This window comes from Muscardinus avellanarius (assembly GCF_963383645.1).
Source record: "Muscardinus avellanarius genome assembly, chromosome: 21".
NCBI classification, from domain to species: Eukaryota; Metazoa; Chordata; class Mammalia; order Rodentia; family Gliridae; genus Muscardinus; species Muscardinus avellanarius.
In genome coordinates this window covers 25,996,829-26,015,839 of record NC_137807.1, presented here as the reverse complement: position 1 = coordinate 26,015,839, position 19,011 = coordinate 25,996,829, and the positions used below count along the sequence as shown (strand labels likewise).

General features: G+C 50.4%; 1 protein-coding gene across 1 annotated transcript; it reads left to right on the top strand.

Moving 5' to 3' along the window:
- Nucleotides 1–11,471: 11,471 nt before the first annotated feature.
- Nucleotides 11,472–18,091, top strand: LOC308278223 (protein DGCR6; the record flags this gene model as incomplete). Its single annotated transcript, XM_080717848.1, has 5 exons — nt 11,472–11,581; nt 11,647–11,807; nt 16,707–16,807; nt 17,464–17,604; nt 18,008–18,091. 5 exons carry the CDS (start codon nt 11,472–11,474, stop codon nt 18,089–18,091), a joined length of 597 nt encoding a protein of 198 aa, XP_080573974.1.
- Between the last annotated feature and the right edge of the window lie 920 nt (nt 18,092–19,011).

The following is a 19,011-nucleotide window of genomic DNA, read 5'->3' as shown; positions in this document are numbered from 1 at the left end:
TTGGAAAACTCAAGTATATTTTTGTTTCCATAGATACCTATTCCAGGGCTGCTTGGGCCTCAGCTCATTCGGGTGAAAAGACAAAACATGCTATGAGTCATTTTCTTCAATGTTTTGCTATTCTTGGTATTCCTGAACAAATCAAAACTGATAATGGCCCTTGTTTTATTAGTCAACATTTCACCTCCTTCCTACAATTATGGAATATTATTCACACTACGAGCATTCCATATAACCCAAAAGGACAAGCTTTAATAGAAAAATATAATCATACCCTAAAAGTTCAATTACAAAAACAAAAGGGGGAGTTGCTACCCCCACATGATCAATTAAGAAAAGCATTATTAACCCTAAATATTTTAAATTTTTCAAAAGACCCTAATCTGTCCCCTTTTCATAGGCATTGGACCATAGAGATTCCCTTTTCCTCCATCAAAGTAAAATGAAGAGATCCCCTGACGGGAATGCGGAGGGGCCCAGATCCCCTCATAACTGCAGGAAGGGACTTTGGATGTGTCTTCCCCTATGATGATAAAAGACCACTTTGGATCCCAGCCGTTCATAGTCTTTGCTATGAAGTTGTCCAGCAATGCACCCATACGGATGGAAAGGTTTACTGGACAGCAGTGAAGAATCGGTGTAAATCTCCAGAAGGGAGCGGGTTTAGCTCTGCCTGACAGCAGAGGGGACTTGGCACTCAATCCCCAGACAGAATCTATTTTGCATTCAACATACAATCTCCTTAATCAAACCTCCCCAGAATTAGCTAGAGATTGTTGGCTTTGTCTTTGAGCTGGACCACCTTGGCCCTAATCAATCAAGAGGAGTCCCCAAAACTAGATCACCCCAATTGCTCTATGTCCTTCCAATTATCCATTCAGCCGTTTAAAATATCAATAAATAATACCTGTTACTGGGCACCCAACGTTGATGGTTCAATTTTTGCTCTATAAATATTATTGTTGAATCTTCCTCCCAAAATCTTTGTCCCCCTCCTGGGTTGGTTTTTGTTTGTGGCGATAGCATGGCATATGGATCCTTGCCCCCATCATGGACAGGCCTTTGCACCCTTGCCTCCCTGCTCCCTGATTAATCGGCCTGGAGATTACTGCCAGAACTGCCACAGGTGCGGCTGGCCTTGGGATGGCCTTTGAGTTACATAGGAAACTCTCCCTCCAAATGATCGATGATATTAAGGCCGTCTCAGAAACCATCCTAGGCCGGGCGTGGTGGCGCACACCTGTAATCCCTGCGCTTGGGAGGCTGAGACAGGAGGATCACACGGGTTTGAAGCCAGCCTTAGCTACTTAGTGAGACTTTCAGCAACTTAGTGAGACCCTGTTTCCAAATAAAGTATAAAATAGGTCTGGGAGTATAGCCCGGAGGTAGAAAGCCTCTGGGTGGTTCTACCCCAGTACCACCAAAAAAAAAGAAAGAAAGAAAAAAAAAAAGGAAAAGAAAGAAACCATCCTAGACTTACAAGCCCCATTAGATTCTCTAGCTGATGTGGTATTACAAAAAAGATGGGGATTGGATTTATAAACAGCCGAAAAGGGAGGCATCTGCTTATTTTTGCAGGAAAAATGCTGTTTTTATGCAAATAGATCTGGCCTGGTACAAGATAAGACTAAGCAGCTCCAAGATGATCTGGAGAGGCGGCGACAATATCTTCAGGAGAGTCCGTTCTGGACCGGCTTTCATGGACTTTTGCCCTATTTTCTTCCTTTGTTGGGCCCATTGCTGTTTATCATAGTTTTGTGCACCATAGGCCCCTGTGTTTTTAATAGATTAGTTCAGTTTATACAAAATAGAATGGAAGCTGTTAAAATCAACCAAATAGAAGTGCATTACCAAAGGCTTGCCAGCAAAGAAAATGAATCTTATGATTGGTGCTCTGAATATGACCGCCCCTCTCCCGCCTTACAAGTCCCCCAAATGGGGGAAATTGCAACATGTTAAAGGGCTGGTGACCAATGATGGGTTAGATCCCCATGGGCCAAAAAACCTAAGACAGGAGGTACAGCATAGATCTGTGCTATCCAATGACGGGTAATCCCTGGTACTCGATGGGGACAACCTAAGACAGGCCCAGTCCCGATAAAATAAAAGAAAAAGGGGGAAATGTTGGGGTGTGTGCATACAGTGCCTAAAGAGATGCAGCCTCCCTTGGCCTGAGTGGCTTGCAGGCTAAGCCTTAGGTAAAGTTTAAGAACTTCTGCAGTAAAATGATTCAGCAGAAAAGGGGCTAAGATGGCACCTGGAGGAAGTTACAAAGGTGTGGTTTCCCTATTCGTTATGGGTGGGGAGACCGAGTAGTTTTTCTCTTTTTACCTTTAAAGGAGCTTCCGCACACATGAATGGCTCGTGTACTGGCCTGGGATTGGCTGCGAGCTACATGCTGGGTCCATGAAGAGGTGACCTTTATCCTGATAGGCTAGGCTATTTCCTCATTGGAATTCCCCTTGTGGTTCTGTGCTATATATATGTTGCTTGAAGAAGAATAAACGAGCTCCTGCTTGACTTGGCTCCCGGCTCCGTGTGTTGCTGTTGTTCGGGGTCATCGGCACTCAACCTTCCTACTCAGCCCCACTGCTGACGGGTGGACCCGTCAGAACAGTACAGGCTTTAAACTTTTTTTCTTTTCTTTTCTTTTCTTTTCTTTTTTTTTTTTTTTTTTTTTTTTTTTTTTTTGCGGTACTGGGGATGGAACCCAGAGGCATTCTACCTCCAAGCAACACCCCCAGCCCTATTTTTTATTCTTTATTTTGAAACATAGGCTCACTGAGTTGCAAGGGGCCTAAGTAGCTGAGACTAGCTTCTAACCTGCACAGTTCTCCTGTCTCAGTCTCCTGAATGCTGGGATTACAAACATGAGCCACCACGCTGGGCTTTATTTCTTAAGGTTTTCAACATGTCCTAGAGATGGTGGTGCTACAATCGTGAGCACTGACAGACCCAGGCAGGCATGTGGGTCCAGAATATGACTGTGAAATGATGCTCCACATGGTATCTGAGTCTGATGCAGTCTGCATTCCTGTGCGGCTGAGTTTGGATCCTTCCTCACATGCTAATCCTGCAAGTGAGGGTTTACAAGTAAAGCTTATAGCATGTCTCGGAGCATATGCTACTGAACACGCCTCCTGTGTCCAGTCCAGGCAGCATAGGAAGGCCGAACGACACCAAAGGTGTAAGAGATTCTAATGCTGTCCTGGGCTGTGTTCACAATGCAGATATAAACCTAAGAGCATATCTCAGTTCTGCTACTGCTATAAAAGGCCCTGTAAGTGGTCCAAGATGCACATTTAGCGCTTAGAACATTTACAAGAATAGATGCTGCTCCGTATGTCCAATCTGCTTTTGTGGGGTAGCAAAATTAAAGCTCAAAGTATGCCTAACGTGATGATTTTCAAAACGGCTTCTGTGCTCAACAAACCTGCACACAATAAAATGTTGTGTGTGTGTGTGTGTGTGTGTGTGTGTGTGAATGAACTCAGCAGCATTTTACCTCCAAGCTACACCTCCAGCCCTATATTTTTATTCTTTATTTTGAAACAGGGTCTCACAGAGTTGCAGAGGGCTTGTAATCCTAGTACTTAGGAGGCTAAAACAGAAGGATCACAGGTTCATGGCCAGCCTCAGCTACTTAGTGGGGCCCTCCATAACTTAGTGAGAACTTGTTTCAAAATAAAAAATAAAAAATAGGGCTGGGGGTATAGCTCAGAGGTAGAATGCCCCTGGTTCAATCCCCAGTACTGAAAAATAAAAATACAAAACAATTAACTGAAGCTGGGCGGGCGTGGTGATGCACACTTGTAAACCCAGCATTTGGGAGGCTGAGACAGGAGGATCACGGTTGGTGAACAGCTTCAGCTATGTAGTGAGGCCATTTGAAATTCAGTGAGACGCAGCTTCCAATTAAAGAATAAAAAATAAGGCTGGAAGTGTAGCTCAGGGGGATAATATCCCTGGGCTCCATCCCCAGGACTGAAAAAAAAAATTTAACTGGACCTTTTAAGAATTCAGGCTTGGATGAAAACAGGCCTCCAGAGTGAAGGAGAGGATTTAGGTTCAAAGGTATAGTCCCAGCCAGGCACAGTGATGCACACTTGTGATCCCAGTAATTGAGAGGCTACGACAGGATTGCATGTTGGGTAGAATGCCCTTGGATTCAATCCCCAATATCCCCCCCTCGATACATGGTGTATAATTCGCCTTTTTCCATGCAGAGGCAAGATACCACAGATTTTTTTACATATTTTAAATGTTAAATATATCCTGTAAGAAGAGAGCCCTTTTAAAGTTTATAGTTGATAATTACAACAGATTTGTCAGCATCACTAATCAAGATTCTTGGGAAGGACAGATGGGGCTCTTCTTCCTGCAGAGGTGAACTTGGCAGAGATACTGACTGCCCCAGTGGTCTATGGTCTGTGGGTATACTCTCACTAAGCCCATTTCTCAAAAATATGTTTACATGCTTTGTTTTAGGTAATAATATTAATTTTTTTAGATATGTACATTCTAGATCTTATAGATGACCTTTTCAAAAACGATGAAGTTGCCAGGTGTGTTGGCACATGCCTGTGATCTCAGTTCTTGGGAGGCTGAAACAGGAAGATCCCAGGTTTGAAGCCAGCCTCAGCAACTTAGTGAGATTCTCAACAACTAAGCAAGACTCTGTTTCAAAATATAAAATAGAGCTGTGGCTGTAGCTCAGAGGTGTAATGCCCCTGAGTTTAATCCCCCCTACCCCCCAACACACAATAATGAAGTCACGTGGTTACTATTCACAAAATTGCAATCATAAATTTCTGTTTCCATATCAAGAGTCACAAATTCAGTAGAAATTTGTCTCCTTTCTCCTGGTTGATGTGAATTAACTACTAGATAATTGCTTTGAGATTCCCAGTATTGTATTTTGTGTGTGTGGGGGGGGGGGTCTGGGGATGGAACCCAGGGGCATTTGACCTCTGAGCTACACCGCCTGCCCTATTTTTTATTCTTTATTTTGAAACCGGGTCTCACTGAGTTGTGGAGGGCCACACTAAGTAGCTGAGGCTATCCATGAACTGCGATCCTCTGGTCTCAGCCTCACAAATGCTGGGATTACAAGCGTGTGGCACCACACCCTGCTCTGTATTTTTCTGTATTAGGAAGCTGTAGAATCCCCTGCCAGCCTGTGATAATAACTCACTTTTTTTTTTTTTTTTTTTTTTTTGCAGTCAGTACCAGGGATGTAACCCAGGGGCATTCTACCTTCAAGCTACACCCCCAGCCCTATTTTTTATTCTTTATTTTGAAACAGAGTCTCACTGAGTTGCAAAGGGCCTAAGTAGTAGCTGAGGCTGGCTTCGAACCCAGATCCTCCTGTCTCAGCCTCCCAAATACTGTGATTACAAGCCTGCGCCACTACATCTGGCTTCTGGCATTATTTTTTTAACACAAGACTAGATTGCTGCTTATTAAAAGTGAATAAACTTGCCAGGTGTGGTGGCAAGTTTGATGAAGCCCTGAGTGAGGACCTTCTGGAGTTCTGGCAAGTATACCCCAAAAGCATCCTGCTGTAGTATGTAGACGATCTCCTGGCACCCTCAGAAATAGAGGAGGCATACAAGAGAGTCAGGAGGGGCTCCTGCAAATGCGCTAGGACCTGGGATCCTGCATGGCTGCCAAGAAATCTCAGCTGTATAGGACCTGTGTTACCTACTTGGGTTACAGCCTGGAGGAAGGAGAGAGGACACTGTCTCGGAGGCATTGCTGCAATCCTCAGATTCCAACACCAGAGAGTAAGAGGGAAGTCAGTAAGGTATTGCTGACTGTGGATCTGGCTCTGCAGGGATTGCCAAGCCACTATACAGCAGTCTAGGGGGAGATGGCCCTCCCAAGTGGTCAGAAGTTTTTGAGACTTTGAAGAATAAAGTCTGAGGAATTGCCAAAGGAGTTCTTGTTCAGAGCTTCGGCACTTGGAAGCGACCAGAAGCTTAGATTCTGTGGTGGCTGGCTGGCCGTTCTGTTTGTGAGGTGTGACTACTACTGCCATGTTGGTAAAACAGGCCAACAAGCTGATGCCGGGCCGAGAATTGCTCCTGACCACTCCTTATTCGATTGAGACCCTCCTGAGGGGACCCAGAACACTGGGTGTCTAATGCATGAGTCATGCTTTTGCCACTGTTCAAGTGCCTGGAATGTCGTACCAGAAAAAAGGACTCCTCACTACAGTGGGCAAGGAGATACAGAATAAAAAATCCTAGCCCTACTAGAGGCAATTGAGCTACCAAGGCACACAGTGGGCACTTTAGCAGGTCGGTAAATAAAGTGACCTCTTTGGCGCTTTGGAGTCCAGCATGTCTCTATGGGCCAGCTCGCAGCACCTCCCTTCTCTCTCATACTGTGACTTGAATACAGGGGCCTTCCACCTGTGAGATATAACCCAGCTCTACATTTTTCATTATTTATTTGTGTGGGGGGGAGGGTATTGGGGATGGAACCCTGGGGCCTTCTACCTCTGGGCTACACTCCCAGACCTATTTTATATTTTATTTGGAAATAGGGTCTCACTAAGTTGCTGAGAGCCTCACTAAGTAGCTGAGGCTGGCATCGAACCTGAGCGATCCTCCTGTCTCAGCCTCCCAAGTACTGGGACTACAAGCGTGCGCTACCACGCCTGGGCACTATTTATTTATTTATTTATTGTGGTACTGGAGATGAAACCTAGGGGCATTCTACCTCCAAGCGACACCCCTAGCCCTATTTTTTATTCTTTATTTTGAAACAGGGTCTCACTGAGTTACAAAGGGCCTCACTAAGGCTGTACACAAACCCGGAGCCTCCTGTCTCAGCCTCCCAAATGTTGAGATTATGAGCATGCGCCACCACACCCAGCTTCCATGTTTTATTTTTTGAAACAGTCTCATTGAGTTGCTGAAGCTGACGTCCAGCCTGCAATCCTCCTGCCTCAGCCTCCCATGTACTGGGGTCACAGTCTTGAGCACCTGTGCCACTTTATTTACTTTTTAATTTATTTGTTCATTTAGTGTGTGTGTGTGTGTGTGTGTGTGTGTGTGCGCGCGCGCGCGCACATGCGCGAGCACACGCGGAGATAAAACCCAGGGCGTTCTACCTCTGAGCTATACCCCCTGCCCTATTTTTTACTATTTATTTTGAAACAGGATCTCACTAAGTTCTGGAGAGCCTAAGTAGCTGAGGCTGTCCAAGAACCGCAATCCTCCTGTCTCAGCCTCCTGAATGCCGAGATTACAAGCGTGCACCACCACGCCCAGCTTAAGAAAATATATTTTTAAAATCTAGAAATTTTATAATCCTGAACTTCATCCTACAGGATCTGTCCTTTCTGGGGCATAAGCCTCAATGGGACCACACCCTTAATCATAATGGCCCTCTCCCACCTAAGAGTCCTGAGATGCTGAGTAAACAAAGGATCCATTCGGGAGGTCAAGCTCAGGTGCCACCCAGCTAACACTCATGGTGCTGGGACCCTCAAGGTTCTGAGGAAGTCCAGATCTCCGCCCCTGCTGTGTGCCCCACCTACCCTCTCTTCCTATAAAAGAAGTGTGAGACCTTAAAGTGCTCTCTCCCTCTTGAGATAGCCAAGTTCTCCCTTGAACGTGTAGCCCCCACTTTCCTAAATAAGCCTTTGTCTTTGTCTGAATGGCACACTCTGAAATTCTTTTTTGCCATGGAAGCCAAGGACCCCACTGATCCTAAGTTCCTGAGATGAGGAAGGGACCCGTCCACCCTCTCACAGGAATGGATGAACAATGCAGGGATAAGGAAGAGGACTTCAACCTATTTGCCGTTGGTGAGTGTAGGCTTTAGAGGAAAGTATGGGGACAAGTCCAACTGCTATGTGGGGATGGGGCAAGGTAGGGAAACAATACTGTTATTGAAGATAAGGGAACAAGAACCATTCTACATATGTGGACTAAGTGGTCACATCAAGGCTGCAAGAGTCTGTGGGCAGAATGTTCCCAACAAGGTTGCGTGGGCCCAGATGGGTCAAACATGACAGGGTGGGAGAAGGGGGTCTGCATTAGTTTATATTACGCAAAGAAAATTGCATTTATTTTGGGCCAATAAGAACTGTAATCTGGGAAAACACTCTCAAGTAACCTAGAAAATGTGCTGGGGTTTCACAAGGCAGGGGGTATAGCCTGGAGGTCAAATGCCTCTGGGTTCCATCTCTAGACCCCCCCCCCCAAAAAAAAAGATAAAAGGAAACAAATTGGAAAGAAAGAAGGAATCATAGGGTTTTGTTTTGTTTTGTTTTGTTTGATGGTACTGGAGATGGAGCCCAGAGGCTTTCTACCTCCAGGCTATACTCCCAGGCCTATTTTATATTTATTTGGAAACAGGGTCTCACTAAGTTGCTGACAGCCTCACTAAGTAGCTGAGGCTGGCTTCGAACCTGTTCAATCCTCCTGTCTCAGCCTCCCAAGTGCTAAGATTATAAGCGTGCACCACCACGCCCGGATGAATTACAGTTTTAAAATCTAAGCCAGAGCCAGGCGTGGCAGTGCATGCTTGTAATCCCAGCATTTGGGAGGTTGAGACAGGAGGATCACAGTTCGAGGCCAGCCTCGACTACTTTGTGGGGCCCTTTGCAACTTAGTGAGACCCTGCTTCAAAATAAAGAATAAAATATAGGGCTGGGGGTGTCGCTAGATGGTAGAATGCCCCTGGGTTCCATCCCCACTACTGGAAAAATAAAAATCTAAACTGGGTGTGGTAGTGCATGCTTATAAATCCCAGGACTTGAATCACGGTTTTGTACCCAAGCTCAGCAAAATAGTAAGGCCCTCTGCAACTGAGACTATTTCAAAATAAAGAATAAAGAATAAGATAAAGAAAAATAAAGAATAAAAAATAGGGCTGGGTGTAGCTCGGAGGTAGAACGCCCGTGGGTTCTATCCCCAGTACCAAAAATAAATAAATAAATAAATCCTCTGTAGGCTCACAACCTTAATCATAATGGCCCCTCTCCCCACTGAGATTCCTGAGATGCTGAGTAAACAAAAGATCCATAGGCAGGTCACACTCCAGGTCCCCAGCCACCATCCACTGACATCAGGGTTCTGAGAAAGTCCAAACCCCAGCCCACCTGTCACAAGGTTTTCTATAAAATACCTATAAAGACCCCAAAGTGTTCTCCCTCTTGAGATGGCCCACATTCTCCCTTGAACACGTATCCCTTACTTTCCTAAATAAATCTCTGTCTTCGTCTTTTACCTGCCAATCCTGAGTTCCTGAGGTGAAGAACCAAATGGCTGCCCTGACAAAACTACACAAGGGGTTAGCAATCCCATCATGCATTGGTCAGGAATTATGATGTGCTGGCAAATGTGAAGCTAACTCGGGGTGGTTTGAGGGAAGGAATCCCCTGCACAGGGCAGCAGAAGTCAAGTGTTTCAGGAAACTGCTGACTGGCCCATCCAAAAGTCAGCCCCCAATGGGAGGGGTGCCACAGCCCAGTTCACAAGCTGGCTTAATTTCTTGGCTCCATTTCAGGCCCCCTGAACCTGTGATTATTTGGGGGCTCAGTATCCTTTAGGTTTGGGGATGGATGTGGTGGTCGTGTTGTCCCTGTTCAAAGTGGGATGCTCTGAAGAGCAGGGTTCCCCTCCCCCACTGCCAGGAATACAGGACACTGGGAGCTGTAGAGGAGCAGAAGGTCCTGAGTTGTTCTGAGGGGCTGAGGCAGGGAACCTCGGATCTCTTCAGAACCAAGGAGGGAGGTGATGAGAAACTGTCAGAGACATAGGCCAAGCGTGGGGGTCTGGAAGCAGCCTGTTGTTGTGGCAGGACACAGTTATCCTACCGAGATTTCTGCCTGGCCTATGAGGACACCTGCAAGGGCTACTGCTCTGCACACATAACAGGACACAAAACCAGACACAGGAAAACTTAGGGAGAAACACAGAGGCACAAAGCAACTCTCAAAGACAGAGCCAACCAAAAGTGCATGTACATGCTCATGCACACACGCTCACACACACGGAGGTACTACCTCCTACCTACTCTTCACACCACAGGCTCTGGCGCTTTCCCAGACACGCCAAATAACTCAGTGATAGAGACCCTGATACATGTCAGTCACCCCGTATCAGCCCAAAGTATTCATGGAGGATCTGGAAGGCCAAGTGGAACAGGTAGACAGTGGCTCCAGAATGAAGAGCCACAGAGCCTCCCCATGTCCACACACAGATGGGCACCCCACCGCACGCCGCCCTGTCAGTTCCTACACATATATCTCCTGGGGAGAGCGTGCGCACGCTCCTTACTCCTGGGCTCTAGGGGAATCAGTCCCTACTTCCAAGCCAGGGCCTCCCTCAGAGGTGGCCCGGGAGTCCCCGCATCTGAGTCCACACAGGAGAGGGGTATTGCTGGTTGGAGGAGCTAGTTCAAGTCAGACAAGGTGCTGGTGGGCCTTCCTGCACCAGCAGCAAGCAAGGCTGAGAGCAGGTGCAGAGTTCATGCCCCCCGCCTAGGTGGCTCAGGACGCGGGAAGGGAAGGAGTGTGGCTTCCCGGGGGCCACACGCCACATGCTCATCACATGAGCCTCCCTGTGCATGTCCCAGGCGCCACATGGGACCCTTCATAGGCACACATTCCACTAGGCTTTCTCATAAGAGCGGGACACAAGCGAGAGGTGGGCCCAGATGGAACACCCTCAGGCAGGCAGATGCCTTCCCCCAGCTGCTGGTCAACCCCCACCTCCCCAGTGGCCACCCCAGCACCCAGCCCCCGCTGGCTTCTGCGGCCAAGCCACGGGCTGCAGCTTGGTTCTCACAAGCTCCAGTCACTCTTCCAGTCTGTGGAGACACGCCCTCCCTGCAGCCTCTGGAGGGGAAGGGCGACAGAGCCCAGGAGCACTCGGGTCCCCGCCATCCAGACAGCCGCTCCAAGGCTCCGCGCAGACTACGCGGCCTGAGGGGATTCGAAATGCCGCGACATCCTGGCGCTGGAGTCTCGCCAGGGACCCAGCACGCCTCGTCCTGGATGGCTCAGGGGGCGGGGCGCGCCCACTGCGGACGTAGACGGGGCGGGACACATGCCGCGCCCACTGAGGACGTAGACAGGGCGGGGGGAGAGCGCCGCCCCGCCCGCTGCTGACGTAAGGGGGCGGGGCTAACCGTTGTGCCCACTGACGTCCAAAGGGGCGGGGCATACGCGGCGCCCAAGGAAGCAAAGGAGACGGGAGCGTCATTACGCCCACTGTGACGTAAAGGGGGCGGGCACAGCGTCGCGCCCACTGTGACGTAAAGAGGGCGGGCGCACCGTCGCGCCCACTGAGGTCGGAAAGGGGCGGGACATATGTCGCGCCCACTGAGGATGTAAAGGGGGCGAGGTGCACCGTAGCGCCCACTGCTGACGTAAGGGGCGGGGCATACGCCGCGCCCACTGCGGACGTAAGGGGCGGGCGCACCGTCGCGGCCGGGTGGGTGCGGCCGCCATGGAGCGCTACGCCGGCGGCCCGGAGGATCCTGCGGACGGCGCCCGGCAGCAGGAGCGGCACTACCAGCTGCTGTCGGCGCTGCAGAGCCTGGTCAAGGAGCTGCCCAGGTGCGCGGCCGGGGCGGGCGGGGGGAGCGGGGCGGCGCCGCGCACTCACGCGCCTCCGCCCGCAGCTCCTTTCAGCAGCGCCTGTCCTACACCACGCTCAGCGACCTGGCCCTGGCGCTGCTCGACGGCACCGTGTTCGAGATCGTGCAGGGGCTGCTGGAGATCCAGCATCTCACCGAGAAGAGCCTGTACAACCAGCGCCTGCGGCTGCAGAACGAGCACCGAGGTGCGCGGGGGGAGGCCCACCCGGGGGTCGCAGCTGAGCGCGCCTGCGGGGGCCACCTCGTTGGTCACGCCCCCCGGAGGGGCGGGGCTGGCCCGGGGTCGCGGCCCGACGCCCCTGCTCCGGCTTTCCCGCTTCCCCTTCCCCTTCCCGGCGGGGTGGCACAAGGGCATTGCGCTCGGACCTGGCACGGCCAGCCCTCGAGGTGGTCGCCGACCACCAGTGGACTGCCGTGGGTGAGTGCCTGCTGGCAGCTCTGCAGCCCGTTTAGGGCCCATCCTCCCGCCACGCAGGGCACGCAGCAGCTGTGCGTGGGATCCCTGCGCACGGTTCCCGGTAACTCCATCAGCGCCCTGAGACCTCGCTTGGCCACAGGTTTGGTCACTCCCATGTGTCCTCGGGGGGCTCGGAAGCCCCTTGCTGCAGCTCGTAATGAACAGCTTCTTCTGCACCTCGATTTTTCCACCTTTGCAACTTTATTTTTATTTTTTATTTATCTATTTATTTTATTTTTTGGTGGTACAGGGGATGGAACCCAGGGGAATCTACCTCTAAGCCACACTCCCAGACCTATTTTATACTTTATTTGGAAACAGGTTCCTGAGAGCCTCACTAAATAGCTGAGGCTGGCTTTGGACCTGTGCGATCCTCCTGTCTCAGTGCAACTTTATTTTTAGTGGGGTTTGAACCCAGGGGCGCCCTACTGCCAAGCTGCACCCCTGGACACAAACAGAGGCCCGATTAAATTCAGGTAATTGTGGGGAAAAATTATTCCCAGTGACTAAAGGCCACTCCTCATGAGGGCAGGCCTTGTCCATTGGCGTGTGTGTGTGTGTGTGTGTGTGTGTGTGTGTGTGTGTGTGTGTGTGTGTTAGTGCCGGAGATGGAACCCAGAGGCTTTCTACCTTTGGGCTACACTCCAGACCTATTTTGTATTTTTATTTGGAAACAGGGTCTCACTAAGTTGCTGTGAGCCTCACTAAGTAGCTGAGGCTGGCTTCGAACCTGCACAATCCTCCTGCCTCAGCCTCCCAAGCGCAGGGACTACAAAGGTGCGCCACCACGCCTGGCTGTCCATTGCCTTTCAGTCCAGAATGGGTGTTGAATTTTGCTAAATCTTTTTTCTGCATCTAAGGAGATGATCAGGTAGCATTTCTGTTACTACATCAAATACTTAAAATTACATTGTTTCTTAAATTCCTGGGATGAACTGCATTCTGGGGATAAATCCCACTTGGTCATGATATATTATCCCTTTTATATGTATTGGATCTTATTTACTAAAATCATAAAAAATTTTTATCTCTCTGTTCATGACAGACATCGGTCTATATTTTTCTTGTATTTTTGTCTGGCTTGGCTATCAGAGTAATGGTGGCCTCAGAGGAAGTGTTGACAAGTGGTTTTGGGTTTTCCATAAGTTTGTGTAGAGCCAGGCATGGTGGCGCACACCTCTAATCCCAGAACTTGGGAGACTGAAACAGAAGGATCACAGGTTTGAAACCAGCTTTGGCAATTTAATAAGATCCTAGTTCAGAATTTAAAAAAAAAAAAACAGGTCTGGGGTGTAACTCAGAGGTAGGATACCTCTGTATTCAATCCCCAGTACATCCAAAAAATAGAAGATCTTTTTTGTACTGGGGATTTTACTTCCAAGCTACAGTCACCTGCCCTTTTTATTTATTTATTTTGGAACAGGATCTTAGCTGGGAATGGTGGCACATGCTTTTCATCCCAGTATTTGAGAGACTGAGACAGGAGGATTGCAGGTTCATGGCCAGCCTCAGCTATTTAATGAAGCCCTCGGTGGTAACTCAGTTACCTTGTCTCTAAGTGACCTTAGAGACCCTGTTTCATAATAAAGGATAAATAGGGTTGTAGCTAGTATCTAAGGTAGAATGCCCTTGGGCTTAATCCCTAATCTCACACACACACACACACACACACACACACACACACACACACACACACGGTCTTGCTGAATCTGGCCTCAAACCTGCAATCCTTCTGTCTCAGCCACCCAAGTACTAGGATTACAGGTGTGAGCCAACATGCCTAGTTTGGTATTACTTCTCTAAATGTCTGGGCAATTATCTTTTTTTTTTTTCAATACTAGAGATAGAACCCAGAGGTATTCTATCTCTGAGCTACATCCCCAGCCCTATTTTTTATTATTTTATTTTTATTAATCTTTTATTATTTATTTACTTGGTGGTACTGGGGGTGGAACCCAGGGACTTTTCTACCTCCGAGCTATACTCCCAGACCTATTTTTTGTATTTTATTTGGAAACAGGGTCTCACTAAGTTGCTGAGAGCCTCACCAAGTAGCTGAGGCTGGCTTTGAACCTGTGCAATGCTCCTGTCTTAGCCTCCCACCTGGCTTATTCTTTATTTTGAAACAGGGTTTTACTAAGTTGCAGAGTGCCTCACTAAGTAGCTGACACTGGCAGAGAATCTGAGATTCTCCTGTCACAGCCTCCCAAGGACCCAGCTGGCAGTTATCTTTTTAAACTTTTTTTTTTTTTTTTTTTTTGGTGGTACTGGGGTTCCTGGAAGCCCTTCTTCCTCCGGGCTACACTCCCACACCTATTTTATATTTTTGAAACAGGGTCTCTTACGCCAGCACGTCTGGCTTCGAACCTGCGCAATCCTCCTGTCTCTGCCTCCCAAGCGCGGGGATTACAAGCGTGAGCCACCACGCCCGGCCCTTTTTAAACATTTTGATTGATCCAAAACACATGGCTTATTCTTTTTTTTTTTTTTTTTTTTTTTCTTTTTACTGGAGATTGAACCCAGGGACATTCTAACTCCATGATATACCCCCAACCCTTTTTAATTTTTTTTCTGTGTGTGTGGGTCTGGGGATAGAACCCAGGGGCATTCGACCTCCAAGCTATACCCCCTGCCTTACTTTTTATTCTTTATTTTGAAACAGGGTCTCACTAAGTTATGGAGGGCCTCACTAAGTGCTGAAGCTGTCCACAAATCATAATCCTTCAGTCTCAGCCTCCTGAATGCTGGAATTACAAGCATGCGTCACCATGCCCAGCTTCTTTTTAAATTTATTTTGAAATGAGTTCTCACTAAATTGCTATGGCTGGCTTCAAACTAACAATCCTCTTGTCTCAGCCTCCCAAGTACTGTGATTATAGGTTTGCACCACCACTCCTGACATTCTTTTTTTTTTTTTTTTTTTTCTTTTTTGGTGCTGGGGATGGAACCCAGGAGCATTTGTACTTTGAGCTACACCCCCAGCCCTCTTTTTTATTCTTTATTTTGAAGCAGGGTCTCACTGAGTTACAAAGGGCCTCACTAAGTAGCTGAGGCTGGCCACGACCACGATCCTCCTGTCTCAGCCTCCCAAATGCTGGGATTACAAGCCTGCGCCCACCGCACCGATCTCTGACATTCTTTTTTCATGCACACACTGCCATTTGCCCAGTAGGGTCTCCAGGCTGCTCTTTCTGACACGTCCCCATCATTCTGCCTTGCTTTCTAGTACAGGGAATGTTCAGGCTCATCTCTTCTCATTCTTTTCCCTGATTATGTTCCAGAATCAGCCATTGCTCTGTGGAGCGCTGGTTCTTTTTAGTAGGCAGTTTTTGGTAACTTTCTGACCCTTTGTCCAAGCCTTGGTGTGGCCGGCAGTGTCGGGGCCTACGCTGGCTTTCTGCCTTGCCCCTGGCTAATTTGGCAGCTGGTACTGGCCTCGCTTGTTGTCCTAACCAGGCCCCTTCTGTGCAGGCTGCTAGCCCACCTCTCCTTAGCTTTGGACTGTTTGCTCAGTGGTGGAATCTGGGAGTCAGCCTCAGACTTGTCATGGTATTGGATAAATGGCATGAAGAAAATTACATTTCCCTGCATTTACTAAACCCTGTGTCTTGTGTTTCATAACTAGTGAGTTTCTTCTTTTTTTAAAATGAAGATGTTTTGAGGGCAGCTCTTGGTTTCAAACACAGGTACTATGATCAGTGCCTCCTCGAGGTCTGCAGAGTGCCAGGAAGCATGGGGGTGAGTGGGGACAGCTATGCGCGCAGCAGGGCCAGGCTACCTGCCGGGGCTTCTGAGGGAGCCTCCTGAGGAGAGGTGTCCCTAGGAACAGAGTGGGGTGCGAGTCTTCCGGTGACCCCCTCCCGGCCCCTCCCCCCAGGGAGATGGAGCCATTTGAGGCTTAGACTCAGGGTCAGACATGGGCTGTGCATTTACCATTGCTTCTGCTTCTGCCCATCCCATCAGAGCGAGTCTGCGCACAGCTGTGTATGTAGCAGTTAGTGGGGACCACAGCTTTGCTTGGTGAGGGTGTAAGCCCCCGCTGGCTCCTGGCACCTCAGGGTTACACCAACCTGGGGCCTCCCAGGGCTGTGCCTGCCCTTCTTCCTCCTCTAGTTTCTTTGAGGGGTCTGGGTGCTACGGACGGGGAGGGGATGCTCTGTTCCCTTGGGAGTGGAACCAAGGGTGCAGCGGCACACCACTGGCGGGCAGCAGCTCCTCCCCTCCCTTCCTCCTCGGGCCTTGTCTCTGCAGCAGTTGGGTAGGCACCCATAGATGATGGGGCCGGGCATACCTGGGACTCGTCTGAGCTCAGAAGCTTCCAGACCCAGGTCACCTCACACACACAAACCTCCTCCAAGCACCCGTGGTCTCCTGAGCTTGGGCTGCAGCTCTCATCTTGCCCTGGTGCCTTCCTGCCCTGCCCACCCTCCTTGAGAGCCCTGGGTAAGGGCAGGGCCTGGAGGGGTGAAGTTCTACCCAGTTTCCTGAGCAGGGCAGAGTTGAGGTGGGCCTTCATCCACTTCCATCACCAAGAGGTGCAGTGTGCCTGGACCCCTCCTCACCCTGCCCTAGGGGTGTTCCCCTCGCCCCATACCTGCTGTTGCTGATGGCTCCCCTCCCCTCCCAGTGTTGAGGCAGGCTCTGCGGCAGAAGCACCTGGAAGCCCAGCAGACCTGCCGGCCCCACAACCTGCCTGTGCTCCAGGCAGCTCAGGAACGAGAGCTGGAGGTAGGGGCCAGGGCAGCATGGCTGGACCTGTCATCTCGTAACTACCTGCTGAGGCAGCTCAGGGTGACTTAGGAGCTGATGGCCACTCTGGGCCTTGGCTGGAGGGGGGTCTGCTGACGGCCTGGTGATTTCCAGAACATGGCTCGTTCCCGTGGGGGCTAGGGTATGCCAAGACTGCTTGGAGAGTGAAGGCCCATCTGTGTTCTCCTTGCCCTCTGAGCCAGCAGCTCTTCATGGGTTGGGACCTATACAGAGCAGGTACTGAGTGGGGAACACGGTGCCCCAGCGGCCTCAGGCATCCAAATACAGTGGTGGACTGACAGGGCCAGTCAGAAAGGGGCACGTCTTCTCAGGGAGCTCAGGTCAACTGGAAACCCAGGATAGAACCAACAAGTCATGGGGGTTATGGGGTGGTAGACAGAGATGTGTGTCAGGATCAAGGCAGCTCCCAGCTGGGGGGTTCTGGGGAACAACTCTGCAAGGTTTGGTAAGGCTGGGAAGGGAGAGGCCCAGGCGTGGGGAGGACACCTGTGGTCCTGGAGCCAAGCAGTGGGGATGGGCGAGGCCTGCAGGAGGTGGTGGCAGACAGAAGTGTGTGGAGGAGTCGATAGGTGGGAGGCTGAACCTGGGCCATGCTCACTCCCTGTCCATGGCAGGCAGTGGAGCATCGAATCCGGGAGGAGCAGCGGGCAATGGACCAGAAGATTGTCTTGGAGCTGGACCGGAAGGTGGCTGACCAGCAGAGCACACTCGAGAAGGCAGGGGTGGCTGGCTTCTATGTGACCACCAACCCACAGGTCAGCGCCTGAGCCTGCCTGCCCACAGCCCATGTGTCACTCACTAGCCCTGAAGGCCCAATTCTGTCTGGAGTTTTACTACTGGTTCCTGCTAAGGCCCAGGGTCAGGAAGCAAGACTCCAGAAAGGGCACAAGGGCCGGTCCCATTGCCCATGGTGAGTCAGCTGGTCAAGGGTACTGCCCACCTTCCCCAGGCTATCCCCCTCCTGCATTTTACTCCCAAGTGAGCCAACCAGGGTGACTGCCTGGATTCTCCCCTTTCTGCCAGGCCATGGCCAGCCTCCACCAAGAAGTCAGCCTCGTTGCCCAGCACCTATGAGGCCCTGGTATCTACCTCTGGGCCAGGGCAAAAGGGCGCCGAGCTTCATTCTAGGCCTCATGGGGGACCTCTCTACATTTCCAGGAGCTGACCCTCCAGATGAACCTCCTGGAGCTCATCCGGAAGCTGCAGCAGAGAGGCTGCCAGGCTGAGAAGGCAGCCATGTGACCAGATGGAGTCCTTGCTGGCCCCACTGCCCGGTGTGGCTGGGAATACAGTCCTGTGCACCATCACCCAAAAGCTGCATCAGCTGCTCTTCCTGACGTTTGGCCATGGACTTCCCAGCAATTGGCAGGTGTCACCCTTTAAGTACAGTCCAGGTGAAACTTGGCTGCACCCCTCACCTTCTCCTCCACCTTGTCTTATTTCTTTGGCCCAAATACTGGGATGATCTCATGGAAGAGGGAGGCCCAGCCTATCTGCTGTCTACCTAGACTGTCGGCTCTACCCTTCCTGTTCTGTGGGCACATCCCAACTTGAGTGGGCTTTGCGTTTATTCTGTTCTCTACCGTTTGCTTGGCGGTTGCAGTAGAGTCGGCTCCAAGGCCAAGTCCTATGACCCAGAAAAATAAAGATACCTGCCCATGTGGCTTGTGTATTTGTTATTCCCACCACACCAGAGTCCACACACAGCCCTTTCCTAGTACCTATGGAGCCGGCAGAGTGGCCCCCACTTAATGTGGGCACCGTGAAGTGGCAGAGACCTTGCCCAGGACTCCAGAGGACCCTTTCCCCTGTGCAGACCAGAGGACCCTTTCCCCTGTGCAGACCCTTGAGGCCACCTGGCCTGGCCTGCCCTGGTCCCTGGTAGTTCCTCCCAGGATACCGGGCTTGAAGGCCACACCCAAACTCTTCTGTGGGAGACTTCAGAGTAGGAGAAGGCAGGGGTGGGGGCTTGAAAGGGGGCGCCTTCCACTTACCTGTTCAGTGGCCTATCAGACAGAGCAGTGGGAGGCACCGGGAGGGGAAAGGGTCTGAGGCGTGAATTCCCAGGCACATCCCTGGAGGCTGAGCCGCGGCACTTTCCCTGTTGTCTATACTCGTGGGGCTGGCCCTTGGGCCCCACTGGTCTCTGGGTCACGGAGTCC